This window comes from Opisthocomus hoazin, chromosome 13 (genome assembly GCF_030867145.1).
Source record: "Opisthocomus hoazin isolate bOpiHoa1 chromosome 13, bOpiHoa1.hap1, whole genome shotgun sequence".
NCBI classification, from domain to species: Eukaryota; Metazoa; Chordata; class Aves; order Opisthocomiformes; family Opisthocomidae; genus Opisthocomus; species Opisthocomus hoazin.
The window spans coordinates 26,738,061-26,757,418 of record NC_134426.1 but is presented as its reverse complement, the minus strand read 5'-3'; the positions used below and the strand labels follow the sequence as shown (position 1 = coordinate 26,757,418).

The following is a 19,358-nucleotide window of genomic DNA, read 5'->3' as shown; positions in this document are numbered from 1 at the left end:
ACCAATGGAAACACACATGTGTAGGGGAGAGAGAATGCTTACAGCTTTCTAACTTACTAGGTGTAGGTGAGGGAACTTGTGAACTGGTACTGTGGGAAGGGATTTGCTCTCCTTTCACCAACACATCCTGGACTACACTAGGAGAGAAGAGATGTGAGACTGTGGACTGGGTTTGTTGACTACTTGGTGCTCGCTGTGCTGGACCAACCAGAATGTTACTACGGAACTCCGTCACCCCGGGAGCCTGGGAACAGCATAGAAATAGCACAGAGAAAAACAGAGAGAAAGAAAAAGAAGCAGGAAGGAGGGGATGGGGGCAGAGGGAGAGAAGGGATAAGAGAGAGGAGAAAGAGGGGGGAGAGAGAGAGAGATTTGTTACCTTGCCTTTCACTAAAAGTAGCAAATTAACACACGATTAACAATCTGATGACATGAAACAACAGCTAAATATATAAGGAATTGGCAGGCACTGAAGTCAAACTTCTGGCAGGAGACCAGTATCCTTTCATAACTTAAAGCAGTATTACAGCGCATGAATAGCATAATATACTAAAATCTATTTCCATCTTCCTGCATACAACACATTGGGAAACCCGCTCATATAGTCCAGGCATGCTTTCCAATATGTAAATGGAAAGGTGAGCATCCTGGGTTGCTTCTAGCCTCTGCACAATTAAGAAAAATCACAAACCATCCTCACATTATTGTGTTGCGCAAGACAGAGTCTGTGAAGACTACACAGTGCTTCCAGGCCCATACAGTAGCTAAATTAAAAATTAGCAAACATAATGCTGAATGCACAAACGCATATGCTGGGTAACAGGTGAGATTTAGTGGACTAGTTACCCTCCTGAGCACATTATGGCTCTAAATATTGGAAAATAACAGGCCTAGAAAACAAATATATATACATTTTTTTTCTTCTCCTTACTCTGACAATTCCAGCTGGTGCAATTGCAACATTAGATTGAGACGTGGCTGGCGTCAAAATCCCCTCTCTTTTTAAAGGTGCTGGAGTTACAATCACAGCTCTGGACTGTCCCTGAAAGGCAGCTGAAGAACACAATTAAGTTAGCATAGTTAATGAGACAGAAAAAAAAAAAAGCTGGAGATTATTTTGTATGAAATAACGCATAATTGAATAGGGGAATGGATTAATGGGCACCTATTTGGTACTATTTCATTGCAATACAAAGTGCCACCATTTTTCTGATAATCCCATTAATCTAGTACAAAGGAATTTTACACACCAGTGATTTCTGAGGCTTCTATCACCACTGTTTCAAGCTGAATTTACAGAGCTACCTAGTAAATCAGGGAGGTACAAAGTGTCTTCATTCTATCAGAGCTGGGTTTGACAGAAGAAGGATCATCTTCACCTCTCCTCTTACATCCATAATTCTTGGATCTCAGGCTCGCTCTGCTGACCCAGAAAGGGTCAATGACAGGAACCAACTGACAGATGCATATTCAATGTTTCATGCTTCCTTGTATCCAAGTTCTCTTCCTCACCACTTCACTCTACTAACTTCTTCCACTAATCCATTTTATAGCTGCTCTACATGACACACAAGCACAAGATAATCAAACGTGATTGATAATCAGCACCAAAATTCCAGCAGATAGGCTAAAGAATCAGGAGGTCTGCAGTGTTAAACAGCTAGAGATAATTGTGAATAGCAGCCATTGTCTCCACAAAGTTACAAAAATTTCTCAAAAGAAGTCTGTACAGGAGGCTTGCACTCAGGAGAGGAATCGGGATCCTTGCTCTAAAGTCTTTTTCACCGCTACAGTATTCGAGGCTAACAAATCTGTTAGGGTTTCAACTTAACCAGTACAGATGTACAGTTACTTACATGGTATTAATGCTGACGCTGTTCTTGCCCAGACTTTAGAAAGAACATGACTAACCATCCTATACTGTTACTAAGAGAAGAATCATGCAAAGACATAGCTTCTGTATGCTTTTTGAGAAAACGAAACCAAACTTCCTTGGTTTCATTCTAGCCTGTATGGGCTTCAGCTCTCCTTCCTACCAATAAAGTTGTGATGTATGAAAACCGCCACAATCGCTCAGTCACTGCCCACCCACCCCTCTGCAGTTTAGCATCAGGATACTGAAGGACACACACAGCAGGACATGGAGACAGCGCGGGATATCCAATGTCCTCTCCCCAACTGTGTCATCTGTGACTAACAACCGTGTTCTGAATGAACTACAGTTTCTGTATAGCCTTTATTAGAAAGGCCTGTGGACTGCACAAACCTTATGTCAGCCCTTGCGCGGGTATATCTGGCAGAGAGCACTGTCACACTGATACAGGGAGTTCATTCTTTGAGTATTCCCACATACAAAGCTGGAATCACAACTCTTCTACTGTTCACTAATGTTCAGCCGGACTTAGGGCATCTCTACTGAGCTAAAGAGCCTCCTCTCACCAATGCATTAATGCTGCTGTACAAACTTCGTATTTCCAACTTCCACGTTTGGGTAACTGTCACAATCAACACATATTTAGATGCCCCTTTACATTTTTCATTTTTATATCCTACACATGCACCTTCTGCCGATTTTTCTCTCAAAATCAGAACATTTATCCTGAAGTTGTGATAGCAGAGCTCTTTCCCATGAGAAGTCTTGCACTTGATGAGAAAATCTCTGCAGATTTTTAAGTCCTTATATCTCAGGGCAGTAAATGTTACACATCCTTTTCTAACACAGGTTATAATACATTTTGCTTTACAATCATGAGATCATTTGTTTGTCCTGAACACAAATGACAGGCATAAATGCCTCAGTTACAAGTACTCATGTTTATTGTATCACCAAAAATAAAGCTCCAGTCTTTACATAAAATCTTGGATTTGACCTCTGAGCCTAGTGTCCCAGTACTTTAGGAGCACTGTGATTCTTGAACACGTGCCACTACCAGGAATGGAAAACAGCAACAACTCTAAATCTAGATGATAAACAAAGCTGTTTGTTGTGATGGTCTAGAAGTAACTGACAAAGCACCGGGAAAGTGATATATGGGGTGAAGAACAACCCAGGAAGCACTAAGAAAGCCAGGAGCAAAGGCTTTCTGAAAATGAGTTGCCTATTATACTAGGTGAGAAATGCATGTCTTGACTGCTGACGGTACATGGATTCTTGCTTTACAACATACTATAGACAGAAGCACTGCCATTAACACCCTAGGGCTATTAATCATGGACCAACTTGTTCCCAGTGGCATGTCAGAATTAGATCCTTGGGTCTGTTCTACTCCTGAACAGTGATTTTTTTTTTCCCCCCAGTGGGTAACCACAATGCCAGGCCCTGGCAGACACACCTAGTCCTTAGTAAAGCCTGTTTAACAAGACTCCTCCAGGCAGGGTTTTTCTTGGATTATTGTTGCCACATTTGAGGTGGCTGAAGTCACTTGGCCCCCAGCCAGCACAAGTCTCGAACCAGAGTGCAATAATCCCAAGAAAAAGTGTACTGCCTGTTCTGCTCTAGCCTTGAGCTTTCCCACAAGCAAAACTCTCTTTGTTCATGTTTGCTATTCTTAGCCTTGTGCAGCGCCAGTGGCTCCAAATCCCACCCGATGTGAAGGTCCCAGCATGTCAGTCAGGCACTCATACTCCAAACTGAAAACCAGGTGCTCCTGACAGCATCTCAGGAGGCTGCAGATTGCTTGAGATAAAGATGTTCAGCTCCCCTTGCCTATTCTTAGTCCTTCCCCACTGGAAGGGCTGATTCTCATCACCCTGGTCCTGCTAGGGACCACTGATGGTCGATGAGAGGCACACTCCCATGCTTCCACCTGGGCCAATGCTGTGGTCCACTTCAACAGCTGCTCCCTAGCCAACACTACTTGGTCTCAAAGAGTTTCAGGCACACCAAGATAAACCTCAGAATACATCCATGGTATTACCAAAGGATGTACACGAGTACCCTGGTATTACAGAGTGTGATCATGCACAGGTAGGCGTAGTGACCTGTCCAGTGCAACCAGATGAGTCAGTGACAGGGACAGATCCACCATTCTCCATCCCACACTATCACCCTACCATCTCCAGCTCTACTGTGGTTGAATGTTCTGAAGGGCAGAGATAAACAGAACAGCATTAAACATCAAAACCAAGGTTTCTATGGGGTAGGAGCACAGAACTGTAGTCATCCCATGTGCTGATGCATCTATACAGCCTAGCACAACTTATATGATATCCCCTTTGGCAGGCCAGCTTTTCACACTCACAACCAAACTGCTTCCAATCCTCACAGCAGTCCACAGCATCCCATTGAACAGTGCAGCCACACACCAGTGGACTCAGGGGTCCCTTGGACACCCTCAGGAAGCTATATTTCTACTTATGATGTAAACCAAGAAAAGCAAGAAGGTGTCTCCCTCCTGCTAGTCCCACTCGGAAAAGAAAAACATCACCTCACCAGTGCTCCTCACCTGGGGTGATGAAGGCATTCTTTAACAATAAGGACACTGTTTCAGGCTTCGGAGCAGGCACTACTTTTTGTGACTGTTTGGGCCTCGTCCCAGCACTGGCCAGAGGAACAGGTTTGGGGAGTGCAAATGTCAGTTGGGACTGCAGCTGGGGCCGGGGCTGTCCCTGCAGGACAGCAGTCTGGAAAGCCAGGTTACAAGGCACGCCTGCACCTGGCTGCTGCGTTGCCAGGACAAGGTTCTGACTCTGGCTGAAGGTGGTGGCAGGGGCATTGTGGGTCAACGTAGCAGAAGCTGTGTGGGTGATAACTGTAGATTCACAGAAGCCAAACTTCTGGGTTTCCGGTGCAGCAAATGCAGCTGGTGGAGAGCTTAAGCTGGAATTCAGAGGTACTGCAGGTAACGGGGACTCGTGCTGCTCTGTCGCAGGCTGAAGCAGTGGCAAGGGTGTCTGAAACACAGAAACACAGAATGGTAGGGGTTAACATAAACGTTTGTGGTCCACTAAGAGATGAGTTGGGAGTGAAATCCGATGGCTGGATGAAAGACTCCTCACTTCTAATGCTGGCCAGCCAGTGCCAACATCACGAATGACAGGAGCAGGTACTGAGGATGCAATCAGTCCATCACTGGTGTTCCCTGCTGGAAGTGTGTTGGGCAATGAACCCGAGGCTGTTTTAAACATTGAGAACCATTCTTACCTGGGAAGAATGGCTGCTGCTATCTGTTGTAGCTGAGTTGACAGTAGACACAGAAGGGAAATAACTACTGGAACGACTGGGTGTGAATAAATCTGAAATATGAAGAGTCACCTATTAATTTTCTATTTTTCATACTCAAGGTAGAGCATTGCTAGATACTAAAATACAAAGGAATATAAATATTATTTAGTAAATAATGAAACATGAGATTTTTGTTTCATGAAACCGCTGCTGACTCAGCAATGAGTAGTTGTCTTCCAGGGAAACTGATCTCTTCAAAGCAGTCTTCAACTTTCACGCAAGCTGAGGACAATACAAAAATCAGTCTGCTGTTTCAGGCTCACCTACACACAGGCAGCCAAGAGCTGATTTCTCAATGCAGTCCCACAAAATTCAGTTATCTGATGCAGACTGCATGCAGGCCCAGCAAACACGTGTGATCTTTGACTTCCTTGAAGATACGTAACCATCAAAGTTGTCAGTAGTGGTTTAATGTCATATGTAATTCTTGAGAGTACCACAAAACGTTCCAAGGCAAACAAAGCGTTATACCACTTCATCACTAAGAAGTGTTAAATGGGAATACCTTAGTGATTCTGTGAGTTCTCCTGTCTATATCTGATGTGCTCAATGACTTAAAGTCTAAATGCTACCCTTTTGAAAGGCAAATTAACAACCAGGTTCAAACTTTGGAATATACAATCCTGAAGTGACTCTCAAACCCAGGTAAGTAAAGGAGTGGGGACACAGTAACAAGGAAGTCTACCCACATACGCATCTGCTTGAAATAATGAACAATGACAACATATATGAAGTGTTCTTCACCTTTCACTCAAATCTGTTGCCTTCTGAGGAGAGCAGACATCTGCAACATCTAATCTTCTGTTAAAAACTAGTTCATAAATCACTGCAATTTTTTAAAAATGAATTGACTATATATCTGATTCTTACCCTGAAAAGGCTCAAAAGTATCCATAAAATCAAAATTTGGCTGGAGAGGAATAAGTCCTGGTTGAATCATGTCAGCATTTCCTAAGTGTCCTGGAAAATTCAAGAGACAGATCAGATTAGCTTCACATCACTCGCACAGTAACAGCAGTAGGAACATAGCATTAGGCTAGAACACCAACACACGTTCCACATCCAGGCTTGGCCAGGGTGTTTACAGAAAAACTGCTGCTGAAATGAACTGAGCATCTGCTTTTCTTCAGAACTACATCACAGTTCTGAAATTCAAGCTGTTTAAAATAAACCATCATTCCATTTCCTTTTGCTTCAAACACACTTCATGTAAACCACAGCTGCTCTGGAGTTGCTCAGACGTCGATGCAGCAAGGACGATGCATAAGGGGCATCTGCTGTCCCATTAGACAGTCAGTGTCTTAAGTTAGCACTCGACAGAACTGTGTAACTCTTAGGATTGTTTTTACAGGAGACGTGATTTACACTTGTTTTAAGGGACACAGCCAAAGAAAAAATGCATAGGCACTCCCTTAAAAATACACACAGATACATGCCTTCAGATAAATAACAATGCCTTCATCGCTGATAAATACTGCTCATTACAGATTTATTCAGAGCAACATTAGAGAACAATGCTAGAGGCAGCACATAAGAAGCTAAGACAGAAATTTAGATTAATAACTGGGATTCCATAACCTATAAAGCATTAGACAGCTACATTCTCTGACCTATTTTTATCTGTATCAGCAAAGTAAGATAAATTTCTTAGGCAAGACTAGAAAAGCAGCAAAGCAACAAACCAGACTTCTCCTAGAGGTTCCCACTGTAAAATCAACATAGCTAACAGCCAACAAATACCTATGTCTCTGGAATTAGGCCAGGAAACCAGCTGATGTGAAGACAGTGTGGAGAACAACGTGTCGGTGAACTCAGACATAAGCATATCTGCATCCAAGAGGCTGCCTTCCTCCATAGGGACAGGGGTTTCTCTGCCATACCTTCTTTTTTGCCAGAGAACCACATCATCGTCCTGCCAAAGGAAAGGAAGAAAAGTCAGGCTGCCTAGACAACCCTAAAGCAGTCTGGTGCAGATATATAAAAACAGCCTCCATTTTTCACATTTTTAGAGAAAGAAACTCTCCTGTCAGAGCCATTCAAATGGACTGAAACAGATCAGTGGTACTTCTAATACACCAACAGCTTCAGCTCACTGATTTGAGAAACAGCAGAAAACTTCAGTAGAATACCACAATACTCTGAGAACGGGTTTTGCCCAAAAAACAGATGTTGATTAGAAGGATGCAAGACAAAACAACTTCATCAACACTTTCTAGTTTCATTGACTACATGTGTATTTTTGCAGTTTAACAATTCCTTGGTTAGAAATTTTAAAATAACATACACAGCAAAAACTCAAACCAAACACCTCCTGTCTTGAAGTGTATCTGAATCTCTGAAATGTAGTTAACGTAACTGTAATCTGACTTTGCATGAGGTATGTTGATATACCTGTGGGTACTTTTAGCCCATGAAAAATACAAAATAATGGGACTTGGCTTACCTGTCCTTCACTACAGGCTAAGCTAAATTGCATTGCTTTGCATTTGCTGCAGACTAAAAGCACACACTGTCAGGTTCTTGTGGCTGAGCCAACATACAGCTGCAACTACACCAACATACCATGGTGGCACATTGGAGCTCATGGTCAAAATAGCTGAGAGTTTTGTGAACCTGGAGCAGATACAGACTTATGCCTAACTCCAAAAAGGAAAGAGGAAAAAAAAAAAAAAAAAAAATCATAACAGTGCTTCTGATCATTAGTTTATATGACTGAAGTAGGTTTGACGGTGTATAGGGGGCATACTAAATGGTGATACCATTGTTCCTTGAAGCATTTTACCTTTTTTAGGACCCTGGCACATTGTTTGCCCATGTTGTGGGCAGCAGGAAGATCTGCAACACGTAGCACGCACAGCTTCACAGGTCCAGTTACACAAGCAAGGCAGTAGTGCCAGCGACAACTCAGTAACAAGATGAAACAATGTGCCAGCCCTCAAAGACATTGATTTTTCTGGGCACCCAATACAGATCCTCATTTCTTCTATCAGAGCACTTTACATTCAGCCTCTCCTCCATCCAATTTAAGCTACAAATCTTACATTGCTCTCTAAGGCACAGAAACATTAAGGTGTCCAACCTTAATTAGGGATTAAGCAAGATGTTTGTCTTTAGATTTTAATCAATGCAAGCTACTGCATTTTACAGCCTTGTTACTTACTACAGCTTCTACAAGCATAAATGCTGCCACTTCTCAGTGGTATTACCTACCCTGACCAAGCTTGAAAGATCTTCATCTCTATGTTTCTGTAACTGCAAGAGGAGAACAAAACAGATGTTAAAGTCGGAATACATCCTGTACATGCCAGTAGAAGGCCTGACTTTGCAAAACTTTTAAGACCCAATCATGCACAATTAGTCCCTGCATAATAATTTTTAGTTAAGTGGCACTAATCAGATGAGCATGCCTGTACTAGCTGACCATCTGTTTTAAGTATTCTTGCATGCTAGCAAAAGTGACATCAAAACTCAAAAAACCAACAATATACTGATCAAGTTCAGGTAAGCTACTTCACTGTGTAAGCCAACAGACCCTTTTCTTGAAGTACGTTCTCCACTTGTGGTACTCCCTGATGACTATTTCAATTCTTCGTTTCCAGTATTTCCCTTCTGTTGCAATGGCCTGAGAACATAAACACATACCAATTACACGGAATCACGTAATGGCTGGATGTTTACCATAAATTTCCAAGCTAATATTCAGGCAGAAAAAATGCAAAAGAAAGCATGCTAATTCTGTTTGAGCTCATGTATCAGCAGCCCATACTGTCCCAGGGCTCAACTACCACAGAGCAAATCTGACAGTACTAATTTAATCTTTCCTGCAATAAACAAACAAGAGATGATGTTTGACTGCACTACCAGCATCTCCCACATCGGCTCAACCATAACCAATAGTTAAGAAATGGAAAACAAAAACCTCTTTAAAATGAATTTACTAAAATATAATGTATGCAACATACAATACCCTGTTCTGAAGAAAACAGGCAAAGAGAATTTCACAAGGTGACGTGAACATGCACACGCATACACAAAAGCTGTTAAGAATGACACAAAGCAATAAAAATCTGATGTTCAGGTCAGGGAAAAGTGTGACCTTGCAGGCCACAGACTAATAGCAACAAAAGGATCAGAACAATGAGAGTCTTTAACGTATCACAGATAGCAGTGTATAAGTTGGGGACAGCAGACTAATGAGAGCCTTAACACTACTTTCTTGTGTCTGAGGGTCATCTTTCAGCACAAACATCAACACTGTTCTTTCAAAAAGCTGAGACAGTTCCACAAACTCATCTGGAACTCCTCCGAGTTATAAATTACTCTAGAGTTACGCAGTATAAACAGAGTCACATCAAGACACACCAAGCGCCTCACTGGTTTTCTGCAAGGAGCCAGAAGGCAGATGATCGTTTTCATTTATGTTTACAAATGCACAAAAATGAAAGTATGCAAACTCATATTCGCTCTTTCTGTGAAGTTACCTTGACAGAGAAAAAGAAATGGCTTGTTGTCTTGAAACCACACCTCATCACTTATATAAAATACAGAAAACTCTCACAGGGTTACTTAGATTCAATCCTGAAAACAGTCGTCACTGATTTCCCACTGACTTCAGCATCTCCAGCCAGAAGAGAGCAGTGGCTGTCAAAATGCTGACTATTCAAACTGCATTTCTTTCTATGACTTATGTCACTAAACTAGAACACAGATATAAGTTACACAGAAAATACATGTCCTTCCGGTTGCACCTTGACTGTCTCCATGTGATAAACTTACAAAAATGGGTTCAGTCCGCTTTACATTAATGGTTCCTTCTAAATACAGACAGTAGAGCAAAAACCTGCTATGCTACTCTCACATCTAGAAGACTAGAAAATCTTGTTATAAACTCTAGCACTCATTAGTCTGTTCCTCAGGTTTTACACACCTCTGGCCGACGATGTTCATCGACATCAACAGAGCCGTCCAGGGGAGTCACAAAGTGGCATACTGGATTCTTGCGCTTCTCCAGGTCTGAAACAAGAATGAAAATGCAAGTGCTCAGCATGTGCAGGCTCCACAGAGAGCTCTGTCACTTCAGTGGCAAGATGGGGGCGGGGGGGGGGAATAGCCAGGGTTCCTTCCAGATAACAGGAAACAGGAAGATCTTGGGCTGTGCCTGGACCGCTCGGTACAGCCTCTGTGTGGACATCTCAAAGAAAGCACCGATCCAAAAGCACTGCAGTGACAGCGTCCGAGACATCTGGGCCTTCAGCAGGTTTTTGAGCTTTTCATTAGACAGTAATCTCGATTCTCTTGCTTCTTACATACACGTCTCTCGGAAAATATTTCATAGCAAGCGACACAGCCGAGCGCGATACTCACACTGCATGTACCATGCCCTCCAGATGGCGTTATTGAGACGGATTTTGTCTCTCCACTGAAGTTTCAAGCCTTTAAAATTTTTCCATTTTGGTGAAACCAGCTTTCCACTGAAACAAAACAGAAAACAAATAATTCTGCTTTCAGTTTTTATCTTCCACTTCCTTTTGAGACAACACATCCCCCTAAAACTGCCAAACTGTCAACAGAAAGAAGTACAACAACCCATGCTTGGCCAGTGACAACTTATTGCCATATGCTGTCCAGGGCTTACTGATTGCGGTGCCAGAGACAAGTCCAGTTTTCAAGACTCCTTCATGTTCTCACCTGCCTGCTAACAACTGTCACAACTGGTCTCACAAGCATCTTGAGCAGACTGAAACTCATTTCACCCACACTTTTCTCCTTGCCGCTATCCCACATTCTCAAGTGCCAGTCTATGAGCTTCCATCAACTAAAACCAAGATTGCTCAAAGTGAAGCTCAAAACCTGCCCTAGAGGTTTTTGCACTTTTGGCCACATATAGTTTTGGATTGAATTTTGCCAAGGAGCTGTATGAAGCGAACACAAGTTTATTTCTACAGTTTCATTCAATTTTCCAGGCTGGTAACACTGGAAAGAAATACTAAAATGCCAGTTCTGGCCCAAGAAAAACCATTATCCACCAATTCTACAATATTGGTAAACACAGCTGGGCACAAAGGAGAACCAACAGGCTAGAAACAGTAACTTTTCTCCACGGAAAGGGAAGCCTGGAAAGAGTAATGGCTTACGTATGAACAATGTTGGGAGGTGGGGGGAGATGGAAGGAAAAAGAAAGAAGCAACAGGGATGCCAGTAAGTGCTGTATAAATAGAAACAACCCAGCCCTCAAAGCACACCTTTATGAATCATTCATCCATACTACTGACAGAGCAAAGCAAGTAGGGAATATTCATAATGTAGTCAGCCAAGTTTCAGGCCACAGATTAAAGTATAGGTACTGTGCCTATTCCAGGTTCCCCCTCTCATTTTTTGTGGTTTTAGCCATGCAGCTTCCTAGTTCACGCCTCCTTATGCTGTTTGAGCATCCTTGCTACAGCAGAAACGGACCAGCAATACAAACCACAATCAGTATGACAACACATGCAAAGGCAACAGGTTCACCTTGCAACACTACAAGCATCAGGCCAAGAGGTCCAGGTCTTCTGTAGTGAAGAGCACACAAACGAGCGACAGGAGCAACGTCACCTCCAAACACTCTGCCCTCTTCGAAAAGATTACCGAGCACCTGGTCCATCGGGAGTGACATCTACCATGAACTGCAGCGGCACCGGAGAGGGATGTACTAGAATCGGCCTGTGCTACGGCACTCTATACCTGCCATCACACATTCAGTACAAAAGAACTCAAAGAGCTGAATTATTCTCCCTTTAAAGTCCCTGTTTTACACTTAAGCTCTGAAATCACTGTGAGGATAGGATGTGCATCCTACCGAAGAGCCAGGCACTTCCCTCGGCTGGCCCAAGGCCATGTAGAGGCAGGCCCGAAGCTGGAGAACTGCCGATTCCCAGTTTCCTGCTTGGTCTGGGAAACCTCCTGATAACAGCTCTTTTTAAAGAAAACTTGTAATCAAACCTGTAATACTATAACAAGTAAAAAGTCCTCACAGCCTACATGAAATCAGTCAAAATGCCAGGGCTGCCAACAGTAGGATATTAAGATACCACCTTCTTCAAGTATTTGGCTCATCATTTCTTTTCTGCCTTGCTAGCACCACAAGTGCTGTTACCACTCAGGTGTTCCCACAACCGCGACAGTAACAGATGAGCAAATGCCAGACCTCAGCCTCTTTCAATTTTACTACTCCGTACAATGCCAGTTGTAGCGATAGGTTACATCACCATGAGGTGAGTGGTTGCCCGACAGCAAGTTTTTTGGTTTTCTCTCCACATCCTCTTTAAAAATAAACTGTGATGTTTTTGTATACACAGAGAAGTGGGTCTACCAAGCAGATATAAACTGCACTAAAAGGACAACTCACAGCAGCGAGAGAGCAGATAATGGCAAGCCCATGTCCTGTGTTCCCCATGCTCAGCCGCCCCAGCATGCTGTGTGCTGAGCCCACCAGGCTACGCCGCACAGCTCTGCCACAGCCTTTGGGGCTCTGGTGCTCAAGAAGAAATAAGGTACAAACAAAATTTGGTACTCAAAATAGAACATTGGCTCCCGCTAAGGCAAGCAGACTTGCTGGAGCAAGCAACTTCACTGACTGGAAGTAATAGTAAACCACATAAACTATTAGCAAGGAACAAGAAAAACAATTATTAATGTACACGTGTTATTCGCCGGGCACTAAGACACTCAGTACAACCACACTTTGTATGCTCACCGAGGTCTAGGAAAGCCCTTGTCGACATTTCCCTACCCCCCACTAGTGCACCCATCTCCCAGATACATCTCCCAAAACCCCACTTCTAAGTTTCAAGACTCTTTCAGTTTATGGAAAGCTCTCCAAATTAAGTATTTTATCTCACTGTTATCCAGCTGCTGTGGGTCAGGGCAGACAGTGGAACTCTATCTGTTTACTATTTTCCACATCTGCAAACTATATAATCACCTTCACAGTGTTCACTGCACAGCCAGCTCTGCCACAAAAGCATTGCATACCTTGTCTTATCACTCTTTCTCAACCCAGATAAAAGCACATCTCTCTCTGTTTCTCATATGTTCGTTAACAGTTCGGAGACAAGAGACTTAACATGCTGATGCGTCACCAACACTGACAAAATGCCCACATGCCTTCGACTAAGAGATCTGTCAACTTAATGTTCATCTCTTCATAGCTGTGTGTGACTGGACAGTTTGCCAAAGCAACAAAACTCTAATAATCTTCACTCAGAATAACAAGAACAAATCCTTTTATACAAAAAAAAAAGGAACTGAACTGTAATTAATTCTTGTACACTCCTTGCATCTTGAAAGCGCCAATTAAAACTGGAAGTAAAACACAAATAGTTTAAAACTTTTTCTATTACATTCTTACAAAATGCTAAACAAAACTAGTGCATCAAAAGAAGGAAGTGATTAAGAACCTATTCTTTAAATAATTATTATTTTTAGTTCCCATGGGAGCAAAGCACAAGTCCAGCTTGAGGTCGTAAGTGAAATGACTTTAGCTTCAGTGGAGAGGAATCAGCATGAAGCTGACAACAATATTTAGACACTACTCCAAATTCCAAAGTTAATGGAAAGTCAATTACTTTGAACAACACACTGACTGAGAGCAGCTGCCTAACTGAAACCCATCTTCAGATTTTAAAGCAGTAAAAACAACAACAACAACAAAAAAAAACCCAAACAGCCAGACCCACTGGCTGCTGCTCCTGCCAGCTCCCCGTCTCCTGTGACCACGGCGACTCCTACAAGCAATGCAGAGCAACTTGCTGACCAGCTCGATAGCCACAGTGCCCCTGCGAGCAGAAAGCATCAGTGCACACACGGTCCTCACTCTTTCTCCCGTGGCTGCTGCAGCCCCACAGGAGTGCTGGTTCCAAAGAGGAAGATGCCAGCATCCCAAGGAGGAGGCTTGGACCAAATGCTGCACAGTACAAGCCAGGACAGTTGCACCCACACCAGCCAGTGGCAGGACCTAGAGGATGTTAGGGCCACAAAAATGATTCGAGGGCTGGAACCCCTCTGCTGTGAGGAAAGGCTGAGAGAGCTGGGGCTGCTCAGCTGGAGAAGAGAAGGCTGCAGGGAGACCTGAGAGCAGCTGCCAGTGCCTGGAGGGGCCTTCGAGAGAGCTGGAGAGGGGCTTGGACAAGGGTCTGTAGGGACAGAAGAAGGTGTAATAGCTTCTATCTGAACAAGGGGAGATTTACATCTGATATAAGGAAGAAATTCTTTACTCTGAGGGCGGTGAGGCCCTGGCCCAGGTTGCCCAGAGAAGTCATGGCTGACCCCCCCTGGCAGCGCTCAAGGCCAGGTTGGATGGAGCTTGGAGCAGCCTGGGCTGGTGGAAGGGGTCCCTGCCCGTGGCAGGGGGCTGGAACGAGGTGATCTATAAGGTCCCTTCCAACCCAAACCATTTGATGATTCGATGTTGGTGCTGCGCAGACAGTGCCCAAGGAGAGGAGCGGAGAGCAAACAAGGCTCTCAGCTGCATTCTGCAGGGGTTGTTGCTGCCAGAAGCGCAGCCTGTGCTACCCAGGATGTGCCAGCCCAGGTAAGCAATGCTGGAGAAATATGTGACTTTCGTACCTTCCTCACTATCAAACACAGCTCAAACCGAAGTGCCTGAAAATCACCTGGTAGATAACCTGCAACACATTCCTGCAGCTCAGTTCAGTCTCCCATGTAGAAATCTCCACCTCCTAAGACCAAGTGTCCTCAAGTGATTTGCTCACAGCAAACCAACAACAAACGCTTCCGCTGAGCAGCCAGAGCTGGAATTCCTCTTGGACACAGCGGCCCCGACGTGCTTTGGAGGAGTTGCAGTGTTTTCAGAAGACAAGCTGCAGAAAATCAAGGCTGCCACTGCCATGTGCTGCAGCTTTCACCTGAGTCCTGGATATGCCAAGAGAGGCTGGAGGCTGTCCGAGCAGACAGATGACACAGCACTGATCTGTCAGAGTAACACAACTGACTCAATTTTTAAAATTCCAGTGAAAACAGCTGTGTTTTTAGAACCATTACAAACCTTCAAACACCAGAAGATTTGCAGCAAAGTACAAGAAACAGATCTCCATTGTGAGAGTGTGACCCGAGTCCCTTAAACACATCTGATTTTTAAGTTTTTCTTCAACCAACTGAAACGTAACTAGGGAGAAGGTACGTATTCTAACATGGTACAAAACAGATTTTACCCTGGCAATGTCCATTTTCATGCACAGTTTGGCTTCTGAGAATCTCATAATTTTCTTCTCTGTTTATAACACACAAAATAAAGAATTTCAGGCACACAGAGGCAAACAGTACCTAGGGAGGGTTCTTCCATTCTCATCTCCACAGATTTTTGTGGTTTTTTTAAAGGCTGCATGTTAAAGGGTTGCCTTCCACTGGTGATTAGCAATGGACAGTGTTTTAAGGGTATGGCTAACAAATATCATCTAGAAGAGCAATTACTCAATGAACTTACAGGATATTTTAGCGATGGTTTTGAATCCGTAGGCACAAGGCACACGGGTGACCTTCTTCCTTAACAGGTACAGGGCACTTGAGGTGCCATTCACAGCTGTTAGGACGACTTCAAACTTAAACCAGTAGCTCTCTATAACACCGAAAAAACATTCCATCAATAAACTCCATGGAAAAACTCCTGTCGACATCAGTAGAAGCATGACCAAGCTCTGATATAAGATGACTCACAACAGAAGAATCCCCTGTTCTCCTCCCTTAAATCAGAGGACTTTAAGATAGACTTCGGTCAGCATAAAACCGCGTGACACAACCACCCTCTGGATTTGGACAGAAACCGACATTTAGCTGTGTGCAAACCCAGAAGTTTGGGGTTTTTTTCACTACTAAGTTGCATTAAGAAACGCTAGCATTTTAAGAAACACTGATTTCTACAAAGCGCACTGAAGGGGCAAAGGAGGAGAGTTTAAAATATTAAGATAAATTCCACCCAAAAAAGGACAAACTCAGAAGGCTGGTCTGGCCATTTTCCATAACCTGCATTTAATAGGTAGTTAGAATACCTGTTGATGAAATGGAAACTACACAGTGTAGCACGGTAGAACTTATGTTTTTTATACAGTTCAAATGCTTTATTAAGCTGTTTCTTATTCCACTTGCAGTTCCCCAGTTTTCATCTATCTCAGAAACAGTCAAAACAATACCATAGCATTATGTTTCAAATCCTTTCCTAATAGAAGACAACAGGGAAGACACTGCCGTGAATATCAGTCTGAAAAAACCCCTTCCCCCATTCAGAAAAAAATGAAGTTTGTTCTCCACACCATGACGTGTAAATGTTGCTGGGCAAGGAACTTCAGCTGGCAAACTATCTTCCCCCCTGTGAGGGAAGAAATGCATGATCTCTTGCTTAAAAAGAAGGCACGAGTGAGACTGAATTACATGCCCCTGGCTATGAAGTGTGTGTGACAGCACTAGCAGTAGGACACCAGATTTTTTTTTTTTTCTTCTCTGACATACCTCCATACTCTGCATGTAAAACTCTCACTTCCACCCTCTCATCCTTCACTTCTTTTGGTATGTAGCGACAAGGAAAATCCCTGACTAGAGTTGGCTCTCTAGCTCAGGATAAGTTATTTTTTCCTTTTGCATTCAGATAGCACTTGGCCTAGATCTGTCGTACATGGAATTTAAACACAAACCTCTGAGCCCCGCGGCTCAGATTCCATAGGCCTGAGTCGGCCGCCCAAATATATATTCTCAAACACAGGAAACATATCTTGAAAAGCAGCTACTGCAGACCTGCAGGAATCAATTCTCATACAGACCATAGGGGTCTTGTGTACTATAGTTGAAAGAAAAATTATTTTGTTTTCAGATCCGAATTTTGTAAATTCAGTTTACAAGAATGAGCTACAGAAATGTATTGTGTTTTCCTGTTTAGTTAACAGATTTCCACTGCCCTTGTGCCAAGAGACCTCTTTTTTTGCCTTGTTAACTCCTGTCTCAAAACCCACTTCCTCTGTGCCTTCCCCCCACCTCCCGATTCCTTCATGTACATGATCATGCCATCTTTTGAGACAGACTAAGATTTTTCTTTTTACTGCAGGTGATGGTAATGAGGCTCTTAAATTAAGCAATAGAAAAAAATCTGATATTACAGTAGCTAAATAGATTAGCTTTTTCAGCAACACAGAAAAGGAACTTTTTGGCTTCTCCCCAGCTTGCTTCTTTTTTTTTTGAAGGCGTGGTTTTAGTTTGTTTTTTCATCTCCAATCTGTTTTGCTGGGGAGTTGGGCCTGTCAGCTCAGCCCTCCAAGAGCCAAAACTAACAGTATTTCCCCAAACAAAGGTTCATTCAGAGAATCAGATTATATGTATTGTGTGCCGGAGCAAAGAGGCAGGCAAGTGAAACAAAAACATTTCTACACTGAGTGAATGCGTGTAGGACTTGCGAGGAGGCCACGCTTTAGCATCTCACTAGTCACACCTACAAAGCTAATCCCAGCTGCAGCCCTAGGATACTAATCCCAGACAGAGCTCATTTTAAAATAAAGCATTAAGGCAGCTCATTTTCTTTGTTACCTAGTTCGTCCTCCTTACCTGAAATCCTCCCGCAGTAGCGGACTCCAGGATTGAGGAGGGATGTTATACTGCCCACTCTCCACAAATGACAGTAGGGAGCTTTGCGCTGCAGTTATAACAAACGTTTCAAAACAGTCAAACTCTCCCCACTGTTTGATTCATCTCCTTTTAAAAATAATACTTCAATCTTGGAGACAGAGATACTAGAACAGACAAACATTCTTCCTCTATCATGAGCATTATATACTAAGAGGTGTTAGAAAAACAAAAAATAAAAAAACAAAAGTTATCCACCAGCAAACTGGAATTGCAGCACCTGCCAAGGAACACGTTATCTAGTCTGATTTCACCCAGGAGGACTAAGGTATGCACCTCCTGAAAAGGGACAGGAAAGTAAAAGATCAGTCGTACACCAGAAGCAAACATTTCTGCCCCAACAAATGCACTATAAACCTTCATTTATTTATTTTACAAATTGAACATTATTTTAAGCAAAGTTTGGGAGTTTAACTTAATTTGCACACATGAAGGTTTGCAGTGCCTGGGCTCTTGCGCTGACAAAGACCACATCTATGCTGGCGACTCACGAAGGGACCTGGTAAGCGTTGTGGCATGCTGGTAAGCCCTGGCTTACACCAGCAGACCTGTGCTTTGCCAAGGCAACGTACTGCGGCCTCCTCAGAGAAAAGCAGGAGCTGAAAAGCTCACATGTTGAGAGTATTATCACATCTACAGTGACAGCTTTTCATACCACCATTACATCAATCAAGGAAAGGAGTTTCGCACTGTAGTTTTAGCCCTATAGCAGATCTCGGCTGTGTTACGTTTGAAGAGGAAGGCTTGCAGACAGCTGGGAAGGACCACCAGAGAAATGCTGTGAAGAGAAGCGGGTTTCATGCAAGTTAGGAGAGGGTGAAAAGAGCACTAAAAGTACAGGGCGAAGTGGAATGTAAAGAGCAGTACAAATATGAAAGAGACTTGGAGGGTGTAGTGTCCTTCAGCCAGTGTCTATTTAAAGACTCATAGCATTTAGACAGTTTCTCAGTTCCACTCAGAAACCAAAGGATATTTCTAAAAATGATCCTGCTTTTCTGACATTTGTCCAACATTGGCTTACTTTACTACAGAGCTGAAATCTTGATCAAAACCTCTTCTTCATCCCTGCTGTACTTCAGTGTGCCCATCTACAAAAGTCACGTACTTTATAACTTGATAAACATTAAAACTTTATAAAACACCACATACTTCAACTGTTAAAGACCTTCTTCAAAGAACTATGAGAGATACCATCGTGAAAAAAGACACTGACATACAGAATTTACAGAATGCTTTGAGATCCAGGGCAGAGGCAAGGACCACTACTTCTATTATCCCAACTCCGAAATGCCAAGAGGGAGAGCAGCTGCCCATGGCCACAAAGTGGCAAAGCGAGGACAGAACACCAGCCGATCTTATCCCAGCCACACACCCCATGCTAGAAATACTACTAGCAAAAGTAAGTTTTAGCAAGGACTAGACTTCCATATTTCGCTTTACACATTCCCCAGCATGAAAGAATAATTTATGAAAT

At 43.1% G+C, this 19,358-nt stretch overlaps 1 protein-coding gene across 3 annotated transcripts in view; it reads right to left on the bottom strand.

The window, feature by feature from the left end:
• MLXIP (MLX interacting protein) overlaps nucleotides 1-19,358 on the bottom strand; it is a 52,698-nt gene that overhangs the window by 14,341 nt on the left and 18,999 nt on the right. For 2 of the 3 annotated variants that reach the window (XR_012765417.1, XM_075434558.1), the window contains exons 2-11: nucleotides 10,589-10,695; nucleotides 10,152-10,237; nucleotides 8,757-8,846; nucleotides 8,435-8,476; nucleotides 6,965-7,136; nucleotides 6,095-6,184; nucleotides 5,144-5,235; nucleotides 4,446-4,893; nucleotides 932-1,053; nucleotides 58-244 (exon numbers count right to left, since the gene is read on the bottom strand). Coding sequence is in view for 2 of the 3 variants with exons in the window: in XM_075434558.1 (XP_075290673.1) it covers nucleotides 58-244; nucleotides 932-1,053; nucleotides 4,446-4,893; nucleotides 5,144-5,235; nucleotides 6,095-6,184; nucleotides 6,965-7,136; nucleotides 8,435-8,476; nucleotides 8,757-8,846; nucleotides 10,152-10,237; nucleotides 10,589-10,695 (1,436 nt within the window). In the remaining variant the exon portion in view is untranslated. The remainder of the gene's footprint in view (nucleotides 1-57; nucleotides 245-931; nucleotides 1,054-4,445; nucleotides 4,894-5,143; nucleotides 5,236-6,094; nucleotides 6,185-6,964; nucleotides 7,137-8,434; nucleotides 8,477-8,756; nucleotides 8,847-10,151; nucleotides 10,238-10,588; nucleotides 10,696-19,358) is intronic. The other variant, XM_075434559.1, reaches the window with a different exon arrangement.